Source organism: Pteronotus mesoamericanus, unplaced genomic scaffold (genome assembly GCF_021234165.1).
Source record: "Pteronotus mesoamericanus isolate MK-2021 breed Mesoamerican mustached bat unplaced genomic scaffold, CSHL_Meso_final contig_25, whole genome shotgun sequence".
NCBI classification, from domain to species: domain Eukaryota; kingdom Metazoa; phylum Chordata; class Mammalia; order Chiroptera; family Mormoopidae; genus Pteronotus; species Pteronotus mesoamericanus.
Window position 1 is genome coordinate 39537551 of NW_026555105.1, and position 27414 is coordinate 39564964.

Below are 27414 nucleotides of genomic sequence, written 5' to 3' on the forward strand. Positions count from 1 at the left end.
TTCCCATAGGGTTGGCTCCCTTTTCATTTTGCTGATGTTTTCTTTAGCCGTGCAGAAGCTTCTTATTTTGATGAGGTCCCACTTGTTTATTCTTTCCTTTATGTCCCTTGCTTTAGGAGACATATCAGTGAAAAATTTGCTGCGTGGGATATCTGAGAGTTTCCTGCCAATGTTCTCCTCTAGGACTTTGATGGTGTGGTGACTTTTATTTAAGTCTTTTATCCATCTTCAGTTTATTTTTGTGTATGGTGTCAGCTGATGATCGAATTTCAATTTTTTGCATGTACCCGTCCAGCTCTCCCACCACCATTTGTTGAAGAGGCTGTTATTGCTCCATTTTATGCTTCTGCCCCCTTTGTCGAATATTAGATGCCCATACAGACCTAGGCTTATTTCTGGGCTTTTTATTCTGTTCTATTTCCACTGGTCTATGGGTCTGTTCTTGTGCCAGTACCAAATTGTTTTGAGTATAGTGGCTTTGTAGTAGAGTTTGATGTCCAGTATTGTGATCCCTCCTACTTTGTCTTTCTTCCTCAATATTGCTGTGGCTATTCGGGGTCGTTTATGGTTCCATATAAATTTTTGAAATGTCTGTTCTATTTCTGTGAAATACGTCATTGGTCTCTTAATAGGGATTGCGTTGAATCTATAAATTGCTTTGGGTAGTATGGACATTTTGATGATATTAATTCTTCCAATCCATGAGCACGGTATATGCTTCCATTTATTTGTGTCTTCCTTAATTTCTTTTTTCAATGTTATATAGTTTTCTGCATACAGGTCTTTTACGTCTTTGGTTAAATTTATGCCTAGGTACTTTATTTTTCTTCTTGCTATATCGAATGGTATTTTTTCTCTGATTTCTTCTTCTATTGCATTGCTGGTGTACAAAAATGCCTTTGATTTCTGAATGTTGACTTTGTATCCTGCTGTTTTGCCAAATTCACTTATAAGGTTGAGGAGTTTTTTGGTAGAGTCTACAGGGTTCTTTATGTACACTATCATGTCATCTGCAAACAATGATAGCTTTACTTCCTCCTTACCATTTGGATGCCTTTTATCTCTTTCTCTTGTCTGACCGCTGTGGCTAGGACTTCCAATACGATGTTGAAAAGAAGCGGTGAGAGCGGACATCCTTGGCGTGTTCCCGATCTTAGTGGGAAAGCTTTCAGTTTTTGTCCGTTGAGTATGATATTGGCTGTAGGTTTTTCATATATGGCCTTTATTATGTTGAGGAATGCCCCATGTATTTCCATTTTGCTGAGTGTTTTGATCATAAATGGGTGCTGTACCTTATCGAATGCTTTTTCTGCCTCTACCGAGATGATCATTTGGTTTTTGTCTTTTATTTATGTGATGTATCACGTTTACTGATTTGCGTATATTGAACCATCCCTGCATCCCTGGGATGAATCCCACTTGATCGTGGTGGATACTCTTTTGAATGTATTGCTGGATGCGGTTTGCCAATATTTTGTTGAGGATTTTAGCATCTATTTTCATCAGCAAAATTGGCCTGTAGTTTTCTTTCTTTCTAGGGTCTTTATCTGGTTTTGGGATTAGGGTGATGCTGGCCTCATAGAAAGAGTCTGGGAGTCTTCCCTCCTCTTGGATTTTTTGGAATAGTCTGAGAAGGACAGGGGTTAGCTCTTCCTTAAATGTTTTGCAAAATTCTCCTGTGAAACTGTCCGGCCCTGGGCTTTTGTGTGCTGGGAGTTTCTTGATTACTGCTTCAATTTCCCCAGCTGTTATTGGTCTGTTCAAGCTTTCTGTTTCTTCCTCCATCAGTGTTGGAAGATTATACTTTTCTAAAAATTTGTCCATTTCATCAAGATTTTCAAATTTCTTGGCATATAATTGTTCATAATAGTTTCTGATGATCATTTGTATTTCTGTGGTATCAGTTGTTATTTCTCCGCTTTCGTTTCCGATATTATTAATTTGGGTCCTCTCCCTTTTTTTCTTGACGAGTCTGCTTAAAGGCTTGTCAATTTTATTTATCTTTTCAAAGAACCAGCTTCTGGATTGGTTGATCCTCTGAATTGTTCTTTTTGTTTGTATGTCATTCAGTTCTGCTCTGATCTTGACTATTTCCTTCCTCCTACTTGCTCTGGGATTTATTTGTTGTTCTTTCTCCAGTCTTGAAGTTGTAGTGTTAGGTCTTTTATTTGAAATGTTTCTGTCTTTTTTAGGTAAGCCTGTATTGCTATGAAATTCCCTCTCAGGACTGCCTTTGCTGTGTTCCATAGGTTTTGGACTGTTGTCTGTTCATTTTCATTTGTTTCCAGCAATTTTTTGATTTCTTCTCTTATCTCATTATTGACCCATTCATTGTTTAATAGTGTACTGTTCAGTCTCCATGAGTTTGCAAGTTTTTGAAGTTTCTCTTTGAGGTTGATTTCGAGTTTCAAGGCCTTGTGGTCTGAGAAAAAGTTTGGTATTATTTCAATTTTCCTGAATTTGCTGAGGGTTGCTTTGTGTCCTATCATGTGGTCTATCTTTGAAAAACTGCCATGAGCATTTGAAAAGAATGTGTATTTTTCTTCTTTGGCCATCTACTTTTTTTAACAGAGGCGCAGGTTTCCTTCACTGTGTGAGCAACCCATAAGGTTCTGATGCCTGTCTTTTTTTGATTTCTTTCTTCCCTCTCACTTCTTTTTTCCCATGAAAATTTCTTTGACTTGACTTCATTCACTAATATGGAGACTGTCAGCTCCATGAGGTCATGGATTGGGTCTGACTTCTAACTCTTGTATTTATTCACTCTCACACTTTCTTATTCATTTATTCAATAATTTACATTACAGACACTATTCTATTCACTGGGACACAGCAATATATAAAAAATTCCTCATTACTGGGCTTAGAATTTATTGGAGGTTTCAGAGAATAGCATAAATACATAAAATATATGAAGGTGCAAGGTGAAAAATAAAGCAGGGAAGAGCAGTAGGACTCTTTCTGAAGGGCTAAGTCCCCCAATTTTAGATCACATGGCCAGGGAGAGCTGTAAGGAGAAGATGATATTTCAGTAAAGACTTCACAGAAACGGGGAATGAACCTGAAGCTATAAGGTCATCCAATAGAAGAGCATTCCTGGCAGAGGAACAGCAAATACAACAGCCCTGTGGTGGCAGTGGAATTAGTATGTTTAAGAAGCAGCAAGGAAACCACGGTGACTGGAATTGAGTGAGCAAGAAAAAGTATAAAAGCAGATAAAGTAGGATAGGTAATAGGAGGGGCCTTGTAGAAAATTTTAAGGATTCTGTATTTCTGCTCTGAGAAGATGAAAGCCTTCTGGGTGGTTTAGGGAAGTGGGGGACATGATTTAACCTATAATTTAAAGGTAGTGTCTGGGTGCTATGTTGGGAAAGTTATGGACACCAGTTGGGAAACTACTGAATAATTCAGGTAAGAGATGATGATGGCTTGAATCATTATGTAGCAGAAGAAGTTAGAAGAAGTCGTTGGTTTCTGCATACAGTTTGAATGTTGCTGAGAAATATTAATGAAGTGGGGGAGAAAAAAAAGGAGTCAAGGATCATGTCATGGTTGTGTAGCCTGGTAATTGTTAGGTTGAAGCCACCTTTTCCTGTGGGGGGGTCATTAGCTCAATTTTGCACAAGCCAAGTTGAGCTGCCTATTAGACATCCAGTGGTAATGTATGAAGTTAGCAAAAGGTATATCAGGCTAGAAATCAAGGTAGAGGCTCAGGTTACAGATTTATAAGAGTTATTCATTTATAGATGGTGTTTATAGCCATGAAACTGGATAACTGAATGAGCAAGAAAAGAGGTTCAAGGACTATATTTTGTGGCCCTCTAATGTTTAGAGGTTGGAGATATGAGAAAGAATTTGTAAAGAAGCCTAAGAGAGAGTGGCTGGAGATAGGAAAGCAAACACTCCAATGAGTAGCATTGTACCTGGCACATGGCTGGAATGCAAATAGCTGTTGAATGAGTGAATTAATTAATACTTTAAATAATTTAGATTAATTAATGAATATGGGTCTTTGGACTAGATCTTCTGATCAAAGACTATTTATCTGTAGAACACATTTTTCACTGGTTGGTCTTGGGATACAATGGTGAAATATTTGTCCATAAGAGCTGACATAATAAAACTACGGACTATATCCCTCAACAAAGATGTAAAAACCCTTTACAAATGGTTAGCATTAAGTCCAGAGATATGTAAAAAGGATATGGTAGCTTGACCAACTGGTATTTCCCATAAAAAACCAAGGTTGACTTAACATTTACAAATCCATCAATGCAACTTACTACATTAACAGAATAAACAAGATAAATGATATGATCTTCTTAATAGGTGTTGAAAAAAGCATGGGTAAAATTCATAATATAAAAAAATTCCCAGCAATCTGGGAACAGAAGGAAACTTCCTCAATATGATAAAATTTTAAAAGAAAAAATAGTACACTATAATTAATGGTGAAATATTAAATGTGTTCTACCTGAGATCTGAAAATACTCGCTTCTATTCAACATTTTTGAAGATCCTTATTATAATAAAGAAAAAGAAAAAAGAAACTTAAAGATTGAAAAGAAGTTATATTTATTCATAGATAACATGATAATGTACACAAGAAATCAAAGGAAGTCAATTAGAACTAGCAAGTGAATTTTAAAAGGTCACAGGATATATTTCCTCCAAATCAATTATATTTCTGAATGTTAGCAACTAACAACTGGGAAAATGACATTTAAAAATTCTGTTCACGATTGTTTCAAAAACAGAATACAGTAGCCTCGGTTCTTGAACTTAATTTGTTCTGGAAAACTGTGCAAGAGGCAATTTGTTCAAAAAGCAAATCTCCTTTGTTTGCCGCCTGAGAGACATAACTGATCATACAGGTATCAGCATGAAAGGATTGTCAGGTAGAGAATCAAGACCTTAAGTTTTGTTAGACAACTGAGACATTTTTTCCATGAGCAACTTCGAAAACCAAATTGTTTGAGAACCGAGGTTTGACTGTAGTTATATCTGACAAAAGCTCTGCAAGATATTTGTACTTAAAACTACCAAACATTGCTGAGCTACATTAAAAACAACTTGAATAAATGAAAAGATGTGCAATGTTCATGGATTAGAAGTTTCCATACTGTTAAAAAGTCAAGACTTCTGAAATCGAGCTATAGGTTCTACACAAACCAAATCAAAATCTAATAAACTGTTTACACAGATGTGGACAAGCTGATTCTAAATTCACGTGGAAATAAAAATATATAAATTAGTAAAGACAATTATAAGATTTATGTCACTTGATTTCAAGCCATACTATACAACTATAATAATTAACATATAATATTGGCACTAGGTGAGACAAATATGTCAACAGAACAGAAGATAGAGTCTAAGAAGAGAGCCACATATATATGGTAATTAATTTGCAATACAGAGGGCCATTAGTTTTACAGGGAAAGTAAGGTATATTTTAATAAACAACTGGATAGATATACTGATTGGTGAAACTTGACCTCTTACCTCTTACAATACACAAAAACCAAGATGGATTATAGATTGAAGTACTCAAAGTAAAACCACAAAACTACTAGAAGGGAAAATGAGAAAATCTTCACAACTTTGGGTTAGTCAAGGATTTCTTAGGGTACAAAAGGCATCAATTAAAAAAGAAAAAAAATTGAACTTAATAAAATTTTTAAAAATTCTGCTCATTATTAAAATAAAAAGGCAAATATTAACATATATTCTTCAAACTGGATATATTCTAAATATCCAACAATAGGAGAATGAATCAAAAATTTGTTTTATATTCACAGATATTTTATGGTAACAATCTACAATTACATGGCAATACCCAAATATAGTGCTGTGTGAAAAAAACTGACACAATGAAGTTCATATTATATAATTCCATCCACAGAAAGTTGAAAAGCAGGTCAAACTAATGAATGATGATGGAAGTGGCATAAGGGAGATTTCTGGGAGCTGGCAATATACTGTGTTTAGATCTGGGTAGTAAATCATTCACTTTGAAAACATTCATCAAACTGTATACTTACAATTGGTTCTCTTTATTAATGTTATCATTCAAAGAAAATATTTTTTAAAAAACAAGAATATAGAAGATTTGAATAACACAAGAAACTAATCCTAATGGATACATACAAAAACTTCACTCAACAATTGTAAAAGACACATTCTTTTCAATTTGTACAGAATATATTTTAAAAATTGACCATGCTCTAGGTCAGCAAATTTTCATCCTTTTTGATCTCATGCCATACACAAACTTATTACTAAAATTCTGTGGCACACCACAAAACTATTTTTTGTCAATTTGACCAAAAAATAAAAGGTATAACTTTGATTCACTCAAATCAGATGGCTATTGTGTTGGCTATTGTCATTTTTTTTTTTAAATTGGACAATCTAAGGGAGAAGAGGTCAGTGCACCTGACTAAATAGTCAGGTATTACATGTTTTAAAAATTCTTGCAGCACACTGGTTGAAAATTGCTGCTCTAGGCCCAAGACCCACAAATAGAGCATACAGGGCCTAATACCAGCTTGGTGCCTTTTCTTACATGGCCCCCAAGCCTAGAATGGCTTTTACTTTTTTAATTGGTTGAAAAAATATTTTGACATGTGATAGTTATATGAAATTCAAAATCAGTCCAAAAATAAAGTTTTACTGGAACCCAACCTCATTCCTTCAGTTATATATTGTTTATTCTGGCTTTTACAGAGCAATGGCAGAGCTGTAGAGTCGTCAGATACTGTGCTGGCTGCAAAACCTAGAATATTCACTACCTGGTCCTTTACATAAAGTTTGCTGAGTCCTATTCTAGGTCATAATGGAAGCGTCAAAAAATTTCAAGAAGTCGAAATCATACAATTTATACTCTATACCCAAAGACTTAAGTTAAAAATCCACAAAAAGGGATAACTAGCACAAATTTCTGTTTAGAAATTAAGAAACATACTTCTAAATAACTAAGGGGCTAACAAAATATTGAAATGGAAATTTGAAATTAGGTTAAGCTAAATAATAGTGAAGTGGCAGATATTATATGTTGAAGCAGTACTTATTAGGAATGTGTGGGATTAAATACTTTCATTAGAAAGAAATAAAAATTGCAGCTTAATGAAACAGGCATCTATCTCAAGAAGTACTCAAAAATCAAAAGAGTAAAATAAACTCAAAAAAAGGAAAAGGGAAGAAATAATAAAGATCAAAAGTTGTTTCTTGGAAAAAAGTCTAATATGATTGACTGTCAGATCTTTGATAAGACAATCAAGAAAGAACACACATTTATAATTACCAAGATATGGAAGCAGCCCAAGTGTCCATCAACAGATGAGTAGATAAAACAACTATGGGACATTTACACAGTGGAATTCTACTAGGCCATAAAAAAGAAGAAAATTTTACCCTTTGTAACAGTATGGGTGGACCTGGAGAACATAATGCTAAGTGAAATAAGCCACTCAGAGAAAGAAAAATACCATATGATTTCACCAATATGTGGAATCTAATGAACAAACTGAACTAAGGAGCAAAACAAACAGACAGGCTCATAGATGGAGAACAGGTGACAGCTAGCGGGGAGGGAACAGGTTAGGGGGTAGAGGGGTTGAACAAAAAGGAAACAGGACTCATGGACATGGACAACAGTGTGGTGAGTGCTAGGGAGAGGGGTATAGAAGGGGACTAAATGGTAATGTAAAAACTATAATAAAGATTATATATTTAAAGAAATAATAAAGAGGAAGCACAAATAAATATCATTAAAAATAAGAGAGAGGAGAATCAAGATGGTGGAGGAGTGAATGGAAGTCACACTGACCTCCTCCCAGGACCAACCTGGAATTACAACTAAATTGTGGAGAAATCACCTGCAACAAACAACTGAACAAGAGGAGAAAGGAGCCTTGTAACCTTGCAGATAGAAGAATGGGCTTTAGCGCAATCTAACCGGTAAGGGGTGTGGTAGGGACCTGAGAAGGCGGGCGGGGTACCCACGGGCAGCAGCTCTAGAAGAATATTAAAACGGCCAGTTGAATCCCCCTGAGGAGGGCGGGGTCTAAACCAAAACCGGGGATATCCAGCCAATAGCACCAGAGCCCAAAAAGTACACAGAAAATAGTCAGCTGTGAAAAGCGGCAGGGTTGCTCGCTGCCAGAGACAGGAGGCTGGAGATGCAAAGAACTGTTTAAAGGACCAACGCATAAATTTTTATTTGCAGCCACTTATCCTGGTCTCTGGCAAAGTCCGCAGCAGGGTGGGCTAGAGACGCCTGAGGAGAGACTGGGGAAGGATGCTTTGGGGAGAGAACTGAGAGTAGCTGGTGCGATCTCAATGCTGACTCATTGCCTATGTGGCGGCAGCATTCATTTTGCTCAGGAAGAGACCACTCCCCCTGAGCGGTACCAGCATCAAAGGACCCAATAGTCCCACCCCCAGGTGGGATTCCACCCTGCCCTGTGCTGTCTAAGCTGCCTGCTGAGTGCAGAGTGGCAGCCATCAACAGTAGATCCCTGACTAAAGGGGGCACAGAGAGTTCTGGTGACACTTGAGGAGAAACTGGGGACAGAGGCTTTGGGGAGAGAATGCCTCCTCCCCCATATGCACCAGCATGAGAGGACCAAATAACCCCGCCCTCAGGAGGGACTCCACCCTGCCCTGAGCTGTCTAAGGTGGCCTGCTGAGTGCAAAGTGAATAGATTAACAGCTGAAGAAGACAGCCACAAACAGTAGATTACCGGAAGTCTCGAACAGAGTGCCTAAGGTCAGACAGGGTCAACATCTGATATCATCAGAGGCAGATCCAGAAAGTAAAAAAAAACAAAACAAAAACAGGGGTCCCTAACCATTGAAGTTCACACCAGAAAGTCAGGAAATCAAGACAGATCAATTTAAAAAGCAGAAGCAAAAAAGAAGAGTCTCACAAATAATGGGAAGACAAAGAAATAACCCCCACTCAAAGGGAAAGGAGGAATCCCCAGAAACAGAACTAAATGAAATAGAGGCAAGTAAACTATCAGATATTGAGTTCCAAAGAACAGTTCTAAGGAAGCTCAATGAGCTCAGTGAGCTCAGAGAGAATTACAAAAAACTACAGGGAAACTACAAGGAACTTACTGCAAACTATATCAGCATGAAAAAGGACACAGAAACTATCAATAAGAGACAAGAGGAAAGAAAGAATACAGTTTCTGAATTGAAAACACAGTAGAAAGAATCAAAAGCAGGCAAGATGAAGCTGAGGACCAGCGAGCTGGAGGACAAGGTAGAAAAAAGCTCCCAGAAAGAACAAGGAAATGAAAAAAGGCTCCAAAAGACTGAAGAGGCATTTAGGGACATGTAGGACAACCTGAAACATAATAATATCTGTATAATAGGGATACCAGAGGGAGAAGAGGATGAGGAAGGGATAGAGAACCTGTTTGAAAAAGTAATGATGGAAAACTTCCCCAATTGGAGGAGAGAAAAAGTCACACAAGTCCAGGAAGCACAGAGGGTCCCATTCAAGAGGAACCCAATAAGGCCCACTCCAAGACACATCATCATTAAAATGGCAAATATCAAAGACAAAGAGAGAATCCTAAAGCAAGCAAGGGAGAAAGAGGTAACAACATGTAAGGGAGCCCCAAAAAGGCTAGCAGCTGACTTCTCAACAGAAACACTACAAGCCCGACGGGAATGGCAAGAAATAATTCCAGGTCATGAAAAGCAAAGGCCTGCAACCAAGACTGCTCTACCCAGCAAGGCTCTCAATTAAAATGGAAGGCGAAATAAGGAGCTTCCCAGACAATAGAAGGCTAAAAGAATACACTTCCACCAAACCAGCACTGCAATATATGCTAAAGAGACTGCTTTAAGATGCAGAAAAAGTTTCTATGAATACCCAGTTCCTTTCAGAGTTGCCAATACTTGATATTACCAATGTTTTTAATACTCATTAATCTGATTGTGACAATGATGTTATTTTAATTGTTCCTTTACTATTTGTTGAAACTAAACCTATTTTAGTATATTTATTGCCTATTTCTATTATTTTTTAAAAAAACTTTATACGACTTTTTGGTAGTCTTATCCACTTATTGATTAAATGTTTGTAGAACTTTTTTCCACAAAAAAAAAAAGCAACACCTATTAACATGTTTTAGATGTGTGCAAATACTTTTCTATTATATCCCTTGTCCTTTAACTTTTTTATATGTATATTACTATACAGGTAATTGTTTAATATAGTCATATTGTTAATATTTACTTTATAGTTTCTGAGGTTGAATATTTTACTTCAGGTCATGAAAAATATTAGTTCTATTTTCTTCTAAAACTCCTTAGATTCTACATATTGACTTTTAACTCACCTGAATATTTCTTATATAATGTGTGAAATAGGCCTCTATATTTGTTTTTTTCAAGTAACAGTAGTCCATGCACCTTATTTGTTGAATAAGCCTTATTTTACCCATTGATTTGAAATATCAACTTAATCATATATTACATTGTCAGACAGATATATATGTTTGTCTCTAGAATGCTCATTATATTTCATTGATCTACTTGATTATTTCTGTGCTGGTGTCATGTTGGTTTAATTGCTGTGACTTTATAATGGTTTTAAATTTTTTAAATATTTTATAATTAACTTTGACATTTAAAAAAATAAATAAAATCAATCTGCATTTAAGGAAGAAAGAGAGAGAGAGATGGAATTCCTACCTTTTGTGACAACAGGGATAGCACTGGAGAATATTAAGCTAAGTGAAATAAGCCAGTTGATGAAAGAAAAATACCATATGATCTCACCTATAAGTGGACTCTATTCAACAAAATAAACTAACAAACAAAATAAACCACAGGCACGGAAACATGGAACAGACTGAAAATGACCAGAGGGGATGGGGATAGAGGACAATGGTGGAAAGAAGGGGAAGGGACTAGACAAAGAACATGTATGAATGACTCATGGACATGGACAACAGAGTGGGAACTGACTGTGGGAGTGGGGGGTGGGGGTGGGATGGGTGGAGGGGGGTAAAGGGGTAAAAACTGAGACAACTGTAATAGAATAAACATGATTTATAAAAATAAAAATAAAAAGTGGAAAAAATAATAAAAGAGAGACACAACTGTAGATGCTTAGAAAGTGTATATAGTTTTATGTCTATATATTTGAAAATTTAAATAATATGGCAAAACTTCCAGTAAAATACGACTTAGCAAATATGGGCACAGATGATATATAAAAACTAGTAATTCTATAAGCTTTTCTTTGTTATTTAATTTTTAGAGAGAGTGGGAGGGAGGGAGAAAGGGAGAGAAACATTGATGTGTGAGAGAAATGCCAATTAGTTGCCCCTTGTATGCCCCCAACTGGGGAACTTGGCCTGCAAACCACACATACATCCTCACCAGGAATCGAACCAGTAACTTTTTGGTTTGCAGGATGATGCCCGACCCACTGAGTAACACCAGTCAGGTCTAATTTTATAAGCTTTAAAGTAATTAAATCACAGCAAAAAACAAAACAAAACAAAACAAATCTACTTTTAATGGAAAAATAAGCCATCCCTTGTAACTTTAATGGCACATTGTACAAAAACCTTTAGAAACAAATTATTTTTTAGAGAAACTTCCAGTCTATAGGGAAAGGGAAAACAAATCCACTCATTTTACTAATAACAAAATTAGAGGCCAATCTCACTCCTGAACATGTATAAAAATCTTGTAAAATAATATCAAACCTATTTAATAATGCACAAATTAGGTATATCCTAGGAATGAATACATGTGTGAGTTTTCATTAAAAATTAATCTGTATGCTTAACCACATCAGGAGATTAAATGCAAAATGTCAGCTGATCACCTCAACAGTTGTTTTAAAAATTTTTCATGAAGTTGAAACTCATTTATGAAAAAAAAAAATTCTGAGAATTCTTGGAATAGAAGGGAATTTCCTTAATCTGTTGAAGAATACCTACCCAAACTTATGGCAACCACTAAACTTAAGGGTAACACATTGAAAGCTTTCTGTGTGAGAGCATGAAGGAGATAAGAATGTGTCCTAGATTATATCTATCAACATTGGCACTGGAGATCCTTGCCAATATGGTAATGCTAGAACCAGAAATAGAAGATTATGAATGAGAAAGGAGGAAGCAAAACTGTCATTATTTCAGATAACATGCTTATATTCACAGAATCTCCACAAGAATCTACAAGAAATGCTCAGAATTAATAAGAGGGTTTATCAATGTCAATAGATACAGAATAAACTCACAAAAACCCTACTGCATTTCTATCCACTAACAACAAATGTTTAGGCACTAAAATGAAAAGATACGACTTAGAATGGCATAAAACTATGAAGTCGATAGGAATAGATTTAACAAGGAAAAGTATATAGAAAGTTTTAAAACTTTACTGAGAGACATTAAAGTAGTCTAAAAAGTAAAGTAGTTTAAGTTAAAGGAAGGATATATCTTTTCACACATTAGAAGACTAAATGACATTTCTCTTCCTAGTCTGATTTATGGATTGAATGTAAGGTATCTTGGGCGGATTCTGAAATCTATATGGAATCAAAAAGGTCAAGAAAAGCTAAGACATTCTTGAGGAAGAATAGAGTAGGGACTTGTGCTAGCTATCAAGACAGTGTGAGAGAGGCACACTAGACCAGTGGATCTGAATGGAGCATAGGCATAGCCTCATGCATGTATGATGATCACTGACAACTCATTTCCACTATTAACTGGGATATATTACCATGTGAGGTGAGGATATTGACCTATAAGATATGGTATATCCTTGGAACCAGGGGCCAATACATTGGTGGCATTTCTTCCATAACCAGAAAACTCAGGTCTAGGTATGGTGGGGAGGGGCCTGGGAAGGGCTTTTCACTTGATTCCTCCTGATCCACACGCAATTTTTTTCCTTTTGTTCCTACCGTGCTGGTCTCTGATTTTAGCTTTAAGACAAAATGGTTCCTTCAATTTGAAGTGGAAATTGCTACTATTATCAAGGCCTTGATATGGTGCCTGGCATGAAGCAGCCTCAGTAGATTATGTTGCCTGAATGACTGAAGGCCCTCAGCTTCCCAGGCTCTGACATTAACCAAATCTTCTGTCCTTTACTTCATGGAGATGGATGTAAGGTCAGAGAAAAAGAGTGACAGGTGTGGCTATGGGGTCCTTGAACAGGCTTCCTCTGCCACACCTTCTTCTGTTCAGTGGGTTTGAGGAAAGGGCTCCACAGTTAAAACAAAGAGATGTAAAAACTGCTAAGACTGGCTAAAGCTATTCTGAGATTAGCACCTACAGCACAAAGGAAGCATTCAGGTCTGAAGAAACTGAAATGGGAACAAACAAGGATGAGACTTAGTTCTACTAGTGATGACAATTGAGTGTGTCCTCCTTATGATAGTACTTGGGGAGTGGGCATCTTAATTCCAAAGGGCAGAATCAAGGAAGTAGTCCTCATCACCTAAAGTCACTCACTGTTGCCTAGTCCTGGTAACAATGAAAACAAATAAGAAAGAATAACACTTTCTTTCTATCTTTAGCAATACCACACTTAAAATAATTATTTAAAATATGTTCCTTAAAAAAAAGAATAAGTGCACTTCCTTCTATTACTTACACTAAAAGCAGACCAGAGGTGAAGTTGTGCTGGAAGTATTTATGAAGAAAACAAAACAACAGAAAAACCAACAATAAACTAACGAATTTCAGATACAGCATAGAAAATACGCCTGTAAGGATAATATCTCTAATTCTGGGGCAAATTCTTAGAAGAGATATGTATTCTATAGTTTAGGAAAGCAGATTTCAAAAAGATGAAAAAAATGGGTATGATTCTATGAATAAAGTTATTTCAGGAGAGAAGGTTTAAAAGAGTTGTGAGGCTGTAAAGACAGTCGTATCATCACAAAAATATGAAAGAATATAAGTGGGCATCTCGTGAGAAATAACAGTAATATGATTAACATTCATTGAGAACAATGTCACATTTTGGTCAGTGAAACTGTATCTTAATCCTTAAAACAGTCCTAAAGTAAGGAGAGCTTGTAACCCATTTTATAGATGAAGTATAAAGGCATTATGTAACTCTCCTAAGGTTAGAAGCCCTAGTAAGGAGTGAGGCCAGTATTTGAACACTAAGGGCCTTGTTTCCTTCTCAGGAGTTCTGTGTGTTCCTGACACCCTGGCCTCCTTTGCTTGGCTTCAGCTCACAGGGTGTACAAACATTTGCAGGAATGTAGGAAGGTGCTGAAAGGTCAGGAGAACGTGCCCTGTCTCTTGAGTCAGAAGGCCCATCATGCTGAAGTAGTGCAGAGGTAGAGGATGAGAATTGTCTTGCTTTTTGACATAAAGCAGGATCTACCATTTGCCACTCAGTATACGCCTTGGCTCTAGCTGGCCAAAAGAGGGAGGAAAAGGCAAAGGACAATAAGGTGTATTAAAAGACCAACTAAAAAAAGGGAAAATAATGTCAACTCTTGAGGAAGATCAACTGAAAAGAAATTCTCAATAACCAACTTGTTATGAAAGATAAAATAGGAGGTAGGAGTTAATAATAGGCTATAGATCTTTTTCCATCTATATTGAAACTCATAAATAAACATTCTTTATTATTCTCTGGCAACTGCTTAAGGGAGACTCAGATAATCTTTCAGAAACTGGACAAAAGGAATAATAAAAATCCCTTGTATACACAGAATGCCTAATTAGAGGTGGCAACAAATTACATAAGAAATTTGATTTTGATTTAACATCTGTAAACGACAGCTGCCTTTTCACCAAGTTCTCAATGTCATTCCTTTACTAAAAACAATTAACAATAATTACCAAAACAGAATATATTGCAGTAATCCATTTAAGTTTAGTAAATTCTGATTATTTTCAATTATCTTTTCAAAATAAATGATTCAAAAGTCAACAACTCACTTTCCCTGAGAATTTCGCAGGGTATTTTTAAAGTGAATGACTTAATCTCAAAAAGATTATTTGTGTGGGGTTGAGATAAATACTTAAGAAAACTGCACATCTGAAATAAAAAGAGATTTACATAATCATGTTGTAATCAAACACACTCCCTATATAATGAAGCCACACTAGTAAAAGATTTTCTTTCAAATTCAGGTGCCAGTACTGGCTACTCTTGGCCTCACATGTGCAAATGGTCTTGTGACTTTTGGTGCATTAATTAGCCTTAACCAGCATTTCTGGGCACTTGCTCCAGGTGAAGACCCTGGGCTAGCTTTCATCCTGAAGAGGGACACACATATACACTGACTCACAGTAGCTGCTGAGTCTGCAAGGGATCCAGATACTACCTCAGAAGCAGTCTGGCAAGTTGGGATAACTTAGGAAAAGAAAACATGGGCATCTATCTAGGAACAAGAGGATCCAGCAATGGCCCTTTGTCTTGAAGGGAGAACCCCTGAAAGGACTGTCAAGAGAATTTGGTCCCCGACCTGAATGTGACAGGAAGCTAAGGTCTAAAGAAATTGAAAGATCTGCCCAAGATACTTACCCACTTGTGGCAGCACTGGAACTAGAACTTTGGGGTCTTATCTCCTATGCTATATTATTTTCCTGCCTATACTTCTCAGAAGTGATTAAGGAGTAGATCATCCTCCATTTTTTTTCCCTATCCCCAGAGCAGAGCATTTGGAGGATGTTAACATGTTTTCCAATTATGAAACAGATACTCTGGTTGAAGTGATGAGACACCTTCACCAAAGCTTTCCTTTGTTTCAACTGCTCCCAGTCAAGATTGCTTCAGCATGTTTACCCTTTGATCAGACAGTCACCAGCCAGTCAGTCACTACCATGTGTAGAGAAAAACATGCCAAAAGCGCTAAAACTTACTTTGATAAAAATCATAAAAACTAATGTTTTGAACACCAATATTACTTTCACTTACTGAAAGAAGGAAAGCAATATAGGTACTGACTGCATTATGGGGGCTTTATGAATCAGCTTTCTGAGAACAAATTGGGCATTTTAACAAGCCTTTTAAATCACTCACATTCTGCTCTATATGCAAGTCTTCCCTGACTGCTGACTTAGTAATAAAAGTAGAGAAAAACAGAAGTCTAACAATAGCACATTTCTTTTCTGTAACCAAAGACTATTGTGTTGATGCTTATGAAGATGAATTTACTTTGAAAATAATTTCACAGTGAAATGATGTTGCTAAGCACACTGATATTAATTAATTAATCAATTAATTAATTTAAAAAAGAAAGTTCTGTAAAAAGCTCAAGAAGTGAGCAGGCCCTTTTGGACATGAGGGTTTTATATGCTCACTTATGAGTGCACCCACACTTCTTCATTTCGCAAATGCTGTGTATTAGTAAGAGGAGGCAGATTCTGCCAGACACATCATTTGTATATTTAAGGGAAGTGTATGGAATAAAAACAGTGAAATATGTTAAATTGCAAACGACTTGGAAGCAATGCTGTCTGTGAGCTTGTATTACAAATAGCCCTACATTATTACATAGGCTATTAATGAGCCTGAATGAATGAGAGTACAATTTGAATATGCATGACTCTATCCAATGAGCAGGACTTTTGTGTTCTGATGAGGGGTTTTTTTCCCTCCTAAAAAAAGGATTAAAATTATTCTTAGAGAAGTATGGCTTCCCAGAGACCAGTAAAATAAATGCATTTAGACCATTGAGTCACACTATATTCAAATGAAATATACAGGTGCTGAGAGAAAGACTTTGACTCCACCTACAATTTTTGACACTTATACATATCCCGTACTCCCAAAAGAATATTCCTGATCTTCAAGCAGCTGTGTCATTACAATTTCTAAGTAAAAATAATGATTTTTGGTGGCGATCCCTAAAAGTAGGCAACGTTAAATAAACCTTCTGACCACAAAGCCTTCACTTTCATAGTCAGGAGCACTAGTTAAAAGACTAGGGAATGGGTAAATTATTGCACCAAATGGCTGAGAATTAATCTCTGCTGACTAGCTGTAATCTAACGAGGCGTCTGTGTCCCAGGGAGCCCGCAGCATGTCCCTGGCGGTATGTGCAGTGTGTTGAGTCTGCGTGGCACCCTTTGTCCTCGCTCACAGGCGGCCTTTCCCCTCATTGTCCATAATATCCTCATGCATCTGGGACGCGTGGAATGCATTCACACTAACAGACTGACCATTGTTTTCTCCCAGAAGCTTTGTTGAGCAAAGACTGCATCACGGTTACTGATAATTATATTGCTTAATTAATCAAGACAAAAAAAATTTGCAAATCAGTGCCTGGTTGCCAAGCAGGGAGATAAAAAATGACAACAATACAAGCTGAAGCAATATAACAAAAGTAACAGCTATCTGATCAGAAATTCTTATATAATGAAGCTATTAATGCTAAATCGGTTAATGTTAACATTGCTCCAGGTGTCTCTACTTAGATGCAAACAAAAAGGCTAACATTATGGATATAAAAGGCCAAATGTTGCCATGGATTCTGTAACCTGATAGAGAGGACAGCCTTTTCATTTGATTAGGGAATGCAATTTAAATACCAGGGACTGAAGCCAAACAAACAGACTTTCCCTCTACAAGCCTCTTGCATTCACCCTGGGGTCAGTGGTTGGTGAACAAAAGGTCAGCCACACTTGCCCTGGAAATGTCTGGATTAATTTTATTACATTGTAATGGTTTGTACTTTAAATGTAGGGATAACACTAAATTTCCAGTTGGCCATTATTCTCTTCTTCCCTTTAGGCTTCTTGAATTGAAATATTAAGAATGTGATTTGCTCAATTCATCTTGTCAGAATTTATGACCAAATTTATAAAACTTAAGTACATTTTTAAAAGAAATTTTAAAAGGCATGTTAATACTTGTTTTCATGCATTATAAGTGTACTATTTTTTATGTTCTTTATATATTATAGAAAAAAAGGCAACATTTTAAAAATACTGAGTGACATTTTAGAGGTTGGTTGAGAGAATGAACTAATAAAGCCAAATTAATCCATATTAAATATAAAAGAAACATATTTTCCAGTTTTGAAAGCTACCATATTCTAAATTTATTGTCTAATACTAAACTTTTCAGTTTAGCTTTTAAAATTAAAGTAGTGGTCTTTATGGATAAAAAAAAATGTTATTAGCACTAAGAGCATTTTCTTATAAAAAAGCAAAAACTCCACATACACAGAAACCTGAATCAAAGATAATACAAGTACTTAATATGAAAAACTTTTGGCATCTTTGCTCCCTGAATAGAAAAGAGGGTTCCCTTTATGTCAGGCTTCTCGCCAGCCAGAGTGCGACCATTCTGAATTTAGGAGTGACTCAATAATGTATCTAGTTGGAGAAATAATCATGTTAAATGTAAGGTTCATTATTTATTCTATTTTCATGGTAGTAGCTATAACAAAGAAATGGCAATAATAATAATAATAATAATAATAATAACTAAAACTTAAATAGCTTTACACTGGGTCAGAGACTGTTTGAAGCATCTTTCACTTCTTAGCTCATTTAATCCTCCCAACTTTAACACTTTAGGTTATATATCCCAGAAAATTTCAGTTACCTATTATTTTAAAGCTTAAAAGTAGAGAGTATTTAGAATGGTAACTTGTAATTCCTTTAGGAGAATAATTTGGAATATAAATTATTATTCTTAATATCAAGCTTAAAAAACAAGTCATTTTCTTGGAGTGACTTAATACACTAAATGTTTAATTAAAACACTTATAAAACCCCTTCCATTAATGATTCCAAAACAAAGACAAGTCAGCATATAAAGCACTGCTAAAATACGACTGAAGACATGGCAAGGATCAAAACCGCAACCAATTTAGCACATGGCACATAACCATTGGATTGTTCCAGCCATTCCCAAGATCAATACCAATTGACATGGCTGAATTGATTCTATGGCAAGGTGCTTCAACTGTTAAAGGTCATCACACGGGCTGTGCTACAGAAGCCCAGCATCTTCATGGGCATGCCCATGATCCTTCAGGGCTGACTCCTGCCAGCAGCAGTTGGGGGCTCGATAAACAGTGCCTGTCCACCATGCAAGGTTGAATTCTATAACCACAGCCATCCACAAAATGCTAGATGTGATATGGGGTTCATTTAAGTCTTTTACTAATCAAAAATGCCCCAAATTTAAATTGTAATTTTTTTAATCACAAAATTTAAAAATTTGAAACATTTTTAAAATCACATTTTCAAAGAGGTTAAGTAATAACATATGAAACTCTGTGCTCATGATGAAAGATTCTTTGAAAATCCCAATTCATATTTAATTCCTATAGCATGTGTAATTCAGATATATGTAAGACATGACTTGGAAAAAAATCCCCTTGTACATATTTATATTATTGTTTCTTTAGTAACAGTGAATCATACGGCAAATGCTGCATGAGTCAATCAATAATGTGAAAATGTACCTCTGGTTTCTTCCTTATCGTGATAAAGAACATGTGATTCTTTATTGGGTAAATAATGATTGAAACGTCTCCAAAGGCAGTTGGGATAATACCCCTGCGGTAATCCCTGGAGTGTTCAGACCAGACGATGTGGACCTCGTCATTCCCCAAGTGGCGAAGCTGCAATGGCAAATTGACTCTTTATTAATCAGAGTAATAACAAGCAGTTTATTAGGGGTCGTGGCTTACAAATTGAATTATAATACTCAGAGGCAAAAATATTTTACTACCAAAAAGGGCTACAATACCAATGTCCTCTATGAGAGTTTGAAAGAGCAAAAGGGCATGAAAACACAGCTCTCCTTCGATGAAACACACTGGTATTAAGATGATGCACACAAGCATCATATTATGGCTGGATGGGGACAAGAGTTTTTCAAGGAATTTTTTTAAATTAAATTTTACTCCTGCATCAAAGCCTTATGCTTTCTATTGCTGAGCATGTTTGTAAACAATTAACGACATGAGTCTTTTATTCCATATTATTTGTAGAGCTTCATTTAATGGTTACTAAGAAAAAAAGAATATAAATGTAAGAGAATGTAGCCATTATACCACAACTGTTACCAAATGAATAAAAACTGAACTTGTGATAAACCTTTAAGAAGTGTGTATAAAATTAATTTTGCTCAAGAAACTAATAAGTAATTTAAAAGAAACTAACAAATATTACTTAAATGTAGTAAGAACACTAATACCTAGCATTTAAAGAGTACCTTACTCTATAGAAATTATGTTCATACATATTGTTTTGTTTAGTCTTTATATCATCTAACAAGGAGGCAACGGGGCTCTGGAAGGCGAGGGCATCATCTACCCAAGGTGCATGAACAGTGGGTGGCAGAGCAGCCCTGAAAACCTGGGCTGGGCTCCTCATTCAGTGCCATTTCTGCTTTTCACAGCTATCTAGGCCTATACCAAAGGTTACTTGTGTTGTCGTAGCTCAAATAGTTTAGCCCACTTGTTTATCATTTTATACAAAGAGAGGCCATAAAATTTAAAAACAAGTCAGAGTCCCCTGGCCTTTCTGAGGGGCTTTCACATCCTTCCAAGGAAAGGATCTTTGAGAGTTCTAGGACTTTGCTCTGTCAGATGCAAGGACACCTGTGATAAAACTCTGACACGATGACTGCACTTCCTGGACCAGAGAAAATAGCATATGAAATCATCTGAGTAAGCCTGAAACTGTGATTAAAAGAAACCAGGTTATAGTCATTAAAATGCTGGCCAAAATTGAATTTGTAAAACCATAAAGGCTGACTGGTAAAGGCCCTTTGACACCTATCGAAAATTTGAGATTTTAGTCTTCTCACACACTACAGAAGGCCATTGTCTACCACCATGAAAACACCTGTCCTGCTTCCTAGACTATTTAATAGAAGAATCCTAAAAGTGACTAAAATGAGAGGTACTCAAATGTTTTCTCAAAGCTAATGTATTAGTTTTGTCTTAAAATATTAAAAACGGATTCTTTGGGGTACTATTTAAATCACAAAGGGAAAATCCAAAGTGACCCTCACATGGCCTCCTTTCATTTGTAAGATTACAAAGGGAGTTGGTCTGTTACAATGCCTTCTTATTCTTTACTCTCATAATTCTGGGAACAATTGTATAAGTCAAATTTTAAGAAAGAGGTTTGTAACTTTACCTTTCTATCTATAGTGATGGGCACACAATTTCATTGTGTTAGAATATGGGTTCTTGGATAAATGCAAGTGTGGGTGCTGAGCATAAGTCATGATATCCAGAATAATGTAATGGCATCTACAAATTTCTAATGCAAAATTATTCACTATATCTTTTATTTTCTCTTCTCCATCCCACCCCCACATATAAAGGCTAAAAGGGTAGCAGGCAATCCATTACATAGTTAGAAAAAAAACAGTGGTTTCTCACAGTAACTGAACACCTCTATTTCTCTATTTCCGCCATAGAAGCTAAAATATTTCTTTCTTTTCTTTTTCCCTTTTTCATAAAATGTTCAAAGACCTTATAATACACTCCTACAATGCAATCCTTCTGGAAGGAAAACATGGTAGCCAGCATTGCCAGCAGCACAATAAAGGCATTTTCAAGGGAAATACGAATGGTACCAAGTTGAAACTTCGGGAAGAAATTAGATCAGCAGGAGGTAATTGTGAGAGCTGGGGTTCCCCAGAACTCATATCAATACTCCTCATCCCACAAATAGAGCCAGCTTTCCAGGTAGTTTTGTGTCCTTTAATATAATGCTGGCACAAATGTCTTAACAGTATCAACCCACCTACTAAATGCCTTTCAAATGTGGGGCTGCCATCTAATGCCAGTACCCTCTGTGTGACCTTTCCTGTCAATCCAGAAGTATATGTAGCAAGGCATTAGCTCAGAGGTAATACAATGATTATTGAAATTCTGCAGTTACTCTCCTTTTTCTAAATTAGGTTGCTCAATTGTATAACCCAAGTAAATCTCTCCAAATTCTGTTTGCAATTGTATTCTCAGAAATATAAGTAAGGGAGAAAAGTATCATACCAAGAGACACATTCTCCCACTGTGGCAATTCTATTATTAAGGAAGAGCCACTTTTGTGTGGTAATAATACAATATTCATCACCTCAAAGACGCCTTTAATGGTACGTACATCAGATCTCCAGACACATCACAGTTTAACTAGCTAACTCACAAAACTAAGAGCTAAGGCCACAGAACCAATTGGCTGATAAATCTGGAGCAAAGAGCAGAAACACACTCAGTTTTGTCAAGGACAATACACATAGGTAAAATGAACAAATTAACCTGGAAACTTCAAAGTGCTGCTCAATTTAAAGAGGACTTCATTACAGAGATGTCGTTTTGTGAGTTTTGAAAATTTTGGATTAGAGGCCCTTAATTCAGAGATTCATCAGTGAGTTCTGTGCACACAAGTTCGTGTGTAATCTGGGAGGAGACAGAGGATTCTCATCCTATAATATAGCTGTCAATTCATACCAACTACTACTTTACCTGCACAACAGGCTCAGAACAAATGCTTAGTTCTTAAGTTTTAAGAAATAAAGGGCATGTCCTGCCACTTCTTGTCCTGACAGAGTTTTAAAGTCCCTCTGCCTGGGCCATTCTGCCTGCTGCTGCCAGGCAGCATGCACTGGTGACACTGGTCATGGTATACACCTAACAGGCTGACCTCCTTTCTCAACTAATTGCATTACATCGCCAGCTGGCTCCAGAAGTAGTCGTCTGTTTGATTGAAGAATTCCTGCTCCTCAGTGGGCCTGACTGCTACTTTTACCAAGTAACAGTCAGGCCTGACATCCCCATTGTTCAGCTGACAGTGTGCCCATCCTAAAATCTAAGTTTTATTTGTAAATTAACCAAGAAACTTCCTGCCAGAAGAGTGCTGCCTGGAGACTGATAATGTGGGCCTTTCATCCCTTTTCACTTGTACTGTATCACTGCCAATTTGTTTTTTTATGTGGCTGGCCAGCCTGAGGCTATAAAAGCCTTGTAAGACATAAGTGCAATTATATTCCTGGAGTCAAATGAATTGGACAAATCCAATAGCACAGCTCTGTCTCCACTCTGCAAACCCCTACAGCAGTTAGATTAGCTGTGAAAAATCTAATCTAGCTAGAGCTAACAAATTTCTGTAGTGAAGGATCAAGAGTTCAGTATGGGGTTGAAATCAAATTGCAGAATTGAAAAACTGCCTCCATGACAGGGGTAGAAGAGAGCATGAATCACTTTAGAATTTTGCAGCTCATTTTTAAGCTGTTAGAAACAATTTAGTTAGAATAAGACAAGAAACTGTAGGCTGCTATTACTGTGACTGATTTTTAGTCTAGCTGTGAGACATCCTGATAAAGAGAGTTTGCCGCTAATGATGCTAAATCTTGGAGCTGCAAAAGGTATCAGCTGAATTTTGATTATTACAGTAGGGAATCTTTCAGGCAGGCTGAGCCTTGGAACATTATTTATCACATGATGCTTTATGAAGAAAACACTAAGTCTTTTCTCAAAAAAGACAATCCTACTTTACTTAGGAAATAATTTTTATAAATAATTTATATATAAATCTCTCTTTTAACAAAATAGTTCTCAGTCATAAAGTCATAGACTCTGGTGATACATTTGCAAAGGAGCAGCAATTACATGGTACTGCAGATAAAATGAATGTGTAAGCCCTGCCTGAGATCTTGGTAATCTGATATAGATTCTCTGAGGGCAGGGTCCCCTTCACTAAAAATACCACAGCCAGGGCAGCCATCCAAACCTAAGACATGGAGGCAGTTCTTCCACATCTGTGGGAGCCAGCTCATGGCCAGCGGGAGGCCATGCTAGCACGCGGGCCAGGGAGTGAAAATCAACCATGCTTTGAGTATCCTAGACACTTTGTCACTGTATGTGTTGTCTGTGAACAGAGTTTGGAGGTCTCATAAGCAGACTCACTGCCAGCCACCATGAACATGGTCCATAGACCTGTAGCTGTAGTAGTGAAAAAGCAAAACTGGAGAGGAAAAAATAAAGCAGATGCAGTAAGGCCCATCATCCAATATCAATCATCTGCCTAATGGGGCAGAGGAATAAAAGACTCAATTAGACCAATAGGTGTGCAATGACAAGAGCTGATGGTTAGAAATCTTACCAGGCACTGTGCTACGCAATTTTGCAAGTATAATCCATTTACTTCACAACAACCTTGTGACACAGGTTGTGTTTTCAATGTCATTTAACAGATGGGAATACTGAGGCACAAGCTGGTAAAGTACCTGGATACACACTTGAGCCCAGGTCTGTCTGCCTTCAGACTGTTGCTACCACTCTAAACCCTCCATTCCAAAGGGCCAGCGTTAGTCAGCATCTGTTTTGCAACCCACCCAGGTGCTGTCCTTGTATCCATGTAGGAACAGAGTGGGTGTGAGGTAGAATTCCAGGTTCTGCAGCTCACTAACAGGCTAGTCAAAGTTCTTCTCATCTGGAAACTCACAAGAATGGGTCATATTTTTAGGCTTCCTTACCAGATTAAAATTCCTGTTCCATTCAGGTGTTCCTCACTTCTAATAGAAGGTCACCTGAGTAGAACATCCAGCAGATTGGAAAGTACAGGGCATGTTCCTCTGGGGAAGAGGGGTGAGTTTCCTCAGGTGTGAAGAAGGTTTCCTTTGAATTCTAGAGAAAGCTGCCCACAGGGCCAACTTGAAGGAGAATACAAGGTCAGTGCCAAAGGTGGGACAACTGGACAACAACACACCTGCACTTATCATTTTGACAGATGTTGCCAAATTAACCCATAGCAAGCCTAAGAGGTACCTGTTCTCTTGGATCTATACAAGTACAGGGTCATTATATCTTATGACCTTTGCCAACCTGAAAGGTCAACAGCATTACTTTCTATCATTTAGTAGTCATGTGACTAAAAATCCAGAAGTATTTACATTTAAGATCCTACCTTTTCCTAACTCTCAATTTCAGGATTTAAGACTCAAATGACTGCTTTTCACATATTTCTTTATCTAGTTTGTGAGTGCTAGATATTTCAGATTAACTACAACTGTACTTTGAAATGAGTGATGCTAAGGTTGAATCCAGAGTTAACTAGGCTCAATGCATGTTATGCCATGACCTTTGTTCAGTTCTAGGAAAGCCTCACCTACAAACCAGGGCCCCTTACCTTTTTGGTGAGTGAATCATCTGAGTCTGATGGCATCCGAGTGGAAACGTGGAAAATCACTTCCACAGTCGAGGTAGCATAATAAGGAGCGGTTTGTCCTGTGCTGCCGTTGCGCTGAAGTCCACCCATGAACCCACAGTGGGTTGAGAGATCTACCTGATACAGGTCACAAAGAGGGAAAAGAATCAAGGTAAAGTATTAGTTGTTCTTATTCACTAAGCAGAAATGTGGATTTTCAAAATGTCTAGTTATGTTCATTTCTATAGCTTTCTGATAAAAACAAATGTAATATAAAGTTAGACAAAATTAAAATATTTAAAAAAAAACAATGAAAATATTCCATAATTTTACCAACTATTACAAATTAGCCATACATTTTTCTAACTTTTTTCTTCCTGGATATGTGTGTGTGTGTGTATATATACACATATGTATGTATATATATTATATATATGTATACATGCATATATATGTATGTATATGTATGTGTGTGTACACACACACACACACACACACACACACACACACACACACACAGTTTCCATACTGATGGTTTTACGGAGTTTTCTGCTGATGAAACCAGAGGAGCGTTAAAAGCAATGTTCCTGTAGGATGTTGGGTCAAAGGGTACAGATTTTACAAAATTTAACAGCCATTGCAAAACAGCCTTTTAAAAGCATTGTTCTAATTTACACCACTGCCAAAAGTCTATGAGTCATAATTCTCTTAAAGCTATGGTATGAATGTTTACTTCTTAGTACCTAGGTCTGCTTGTAAAATTTTCTTAAACTGCTATTCTTTCAGTAAAGCAACTATTCAAACATAATTAAAAAAAAGAAAAATCTCTGCTGTGACAAATACATTCAATATATACACTGAATTATTAATTTTCTGGTCTTTTGTTAAAACTCTAGTTAAGAAATTATTTTTTTAGATCATCAGAGGCAGATCCAGAACGAAAAAACAGCAGCAGTCTCCTACCATAGAAGTTCCCACCACAAAGTCGGGAAATCAAGACGGATCAATTTAAGAAGCAGAAGCAAAAAAGAAAAGTCTCACAAATAATGGGAAGACAAAGAAACACTCCCCACTCGAAGGGAAAGGAGAAATCCCCAGAAAGAGAACTAAATGAAATAGAGTCAAGTAAACTATCAGATACTGAGATCCAAACAACGGTTCTAAGGAAGCTCAATGAGCTCAGTGAGCTCAGAGAGAATTACCAAAAACTACAGAGAAACTACAAGGAACTTACTGCAAACTATCTCAGCATGAAAAAGGACACAGAAACTATCAACAAGAGGCAAGAGAAAATGAAGAATACAACTTCTGAATTGAAGATCACAGTAGAAGGAATCAAAAGCAGGCAAGATGAAGCAGAGGAACGAATCAGCAAGCTGGAGGATACGGTAGAAAAAAGCTCCCAGAAAGAGCGACAAAATGCAAAAAGGCTCCAAAAGAATGAAGAGGCATTTAGGGAAATGCAGGAGAACCTGAAACGTAATAATATCTGTATAATAGGGATACCAGAAGGAGAAGAGGATGAGGAAGGGATAGAGAACCTGTTTGAAAAAGTAATGATAGAAATCTTCTCTACTTTGAGGAGAGAAAAAGTCACACAAGTCCAGGAAGCACAGAGGGTCCCATTCAAGAGGAACCCAATGAGGCCCACTCCAAGACACGTCATCATTAAAATGGCAAATATCAAAGACAAACAGAGAATCCTAAAGGCAGTAAGGGAGAAACAGGTAGTAACATACAAGGGCAGTCCCTTGTATGCGGCTAGCAGCTGACTTCTCAACAGAAACACTACAAGCCAGAAGGGAATGGCAAGAAATAATTCCAAGTCATGAAAAGCAAAGGCCTGCCGCCAAGACTGTTCTACCCAGAGAGGCTCTCAATCAAAACGGAAGGAGAAATAAGGAGTTTCCCAGACAAAACAAGGCTAAAAGAATACACCTCCACCAAACCAGCACTGCAAGATATGCTAAAGGGACTGATTTAAGAAGATGAAGAAAGAGTCTATGAATACCCAGTTCCTTTTGCAGTTACCAATACTTGATATTACCAATATTTTTAATACTTATTAATCTGATTGTGACAATGATGTGTTATTTTAGTTGCTACTTTATTATTTGTTGAAACTAAACCTGTTTTTGTATATTTCTTGCCTATTCCTATTATTTTTAAAGAGCTTTAAATGACTTTGGTATTCTGTATCCATTGTTTGATTAAATGTAGAATTTTTTCCCTAAAAACAAAAAACAAAAATTACTTTTTGGTATCCTTTATCCATTTTTGA

General features: G+C 36.8%; 1 protein-coding gene across 4 annotated transcripts in view; it reads right to left on the reverse strand.

Moving 5' to 3' along the window:
- RALGAPA2 (Ral GTPase activating protein catalytic subunit alpha 2) overlaps window positions 1-27414 on the reverse strand; it is a 393192-nt gene that overhangs the window by 94761 nt on the left and 271017 nt on the right. The window contains exons 36-37 of one of the 4 annotated variants that reach the window (XM_054574136.1): window positions 25116-25271; window positions 19433-19591 (exon numbers count right to left, since the gene is read on the reverse strand). In XM_054574136.1, the coding sequence (XP_054430111.1) occupies window positions 19433-19591; window positions 25116-25271 (315 nt within the window). Of the gene's footprint in view, window positions 1-19432; window positions 19592-24424; window positions 24640-25115; window positions 25272-27414 lie in introns of those variants that run through there. The other 3 variants (XR_008529156.1, XM_054574137.1, XR_008529157.1) reach the window with 3 other exon arrangements.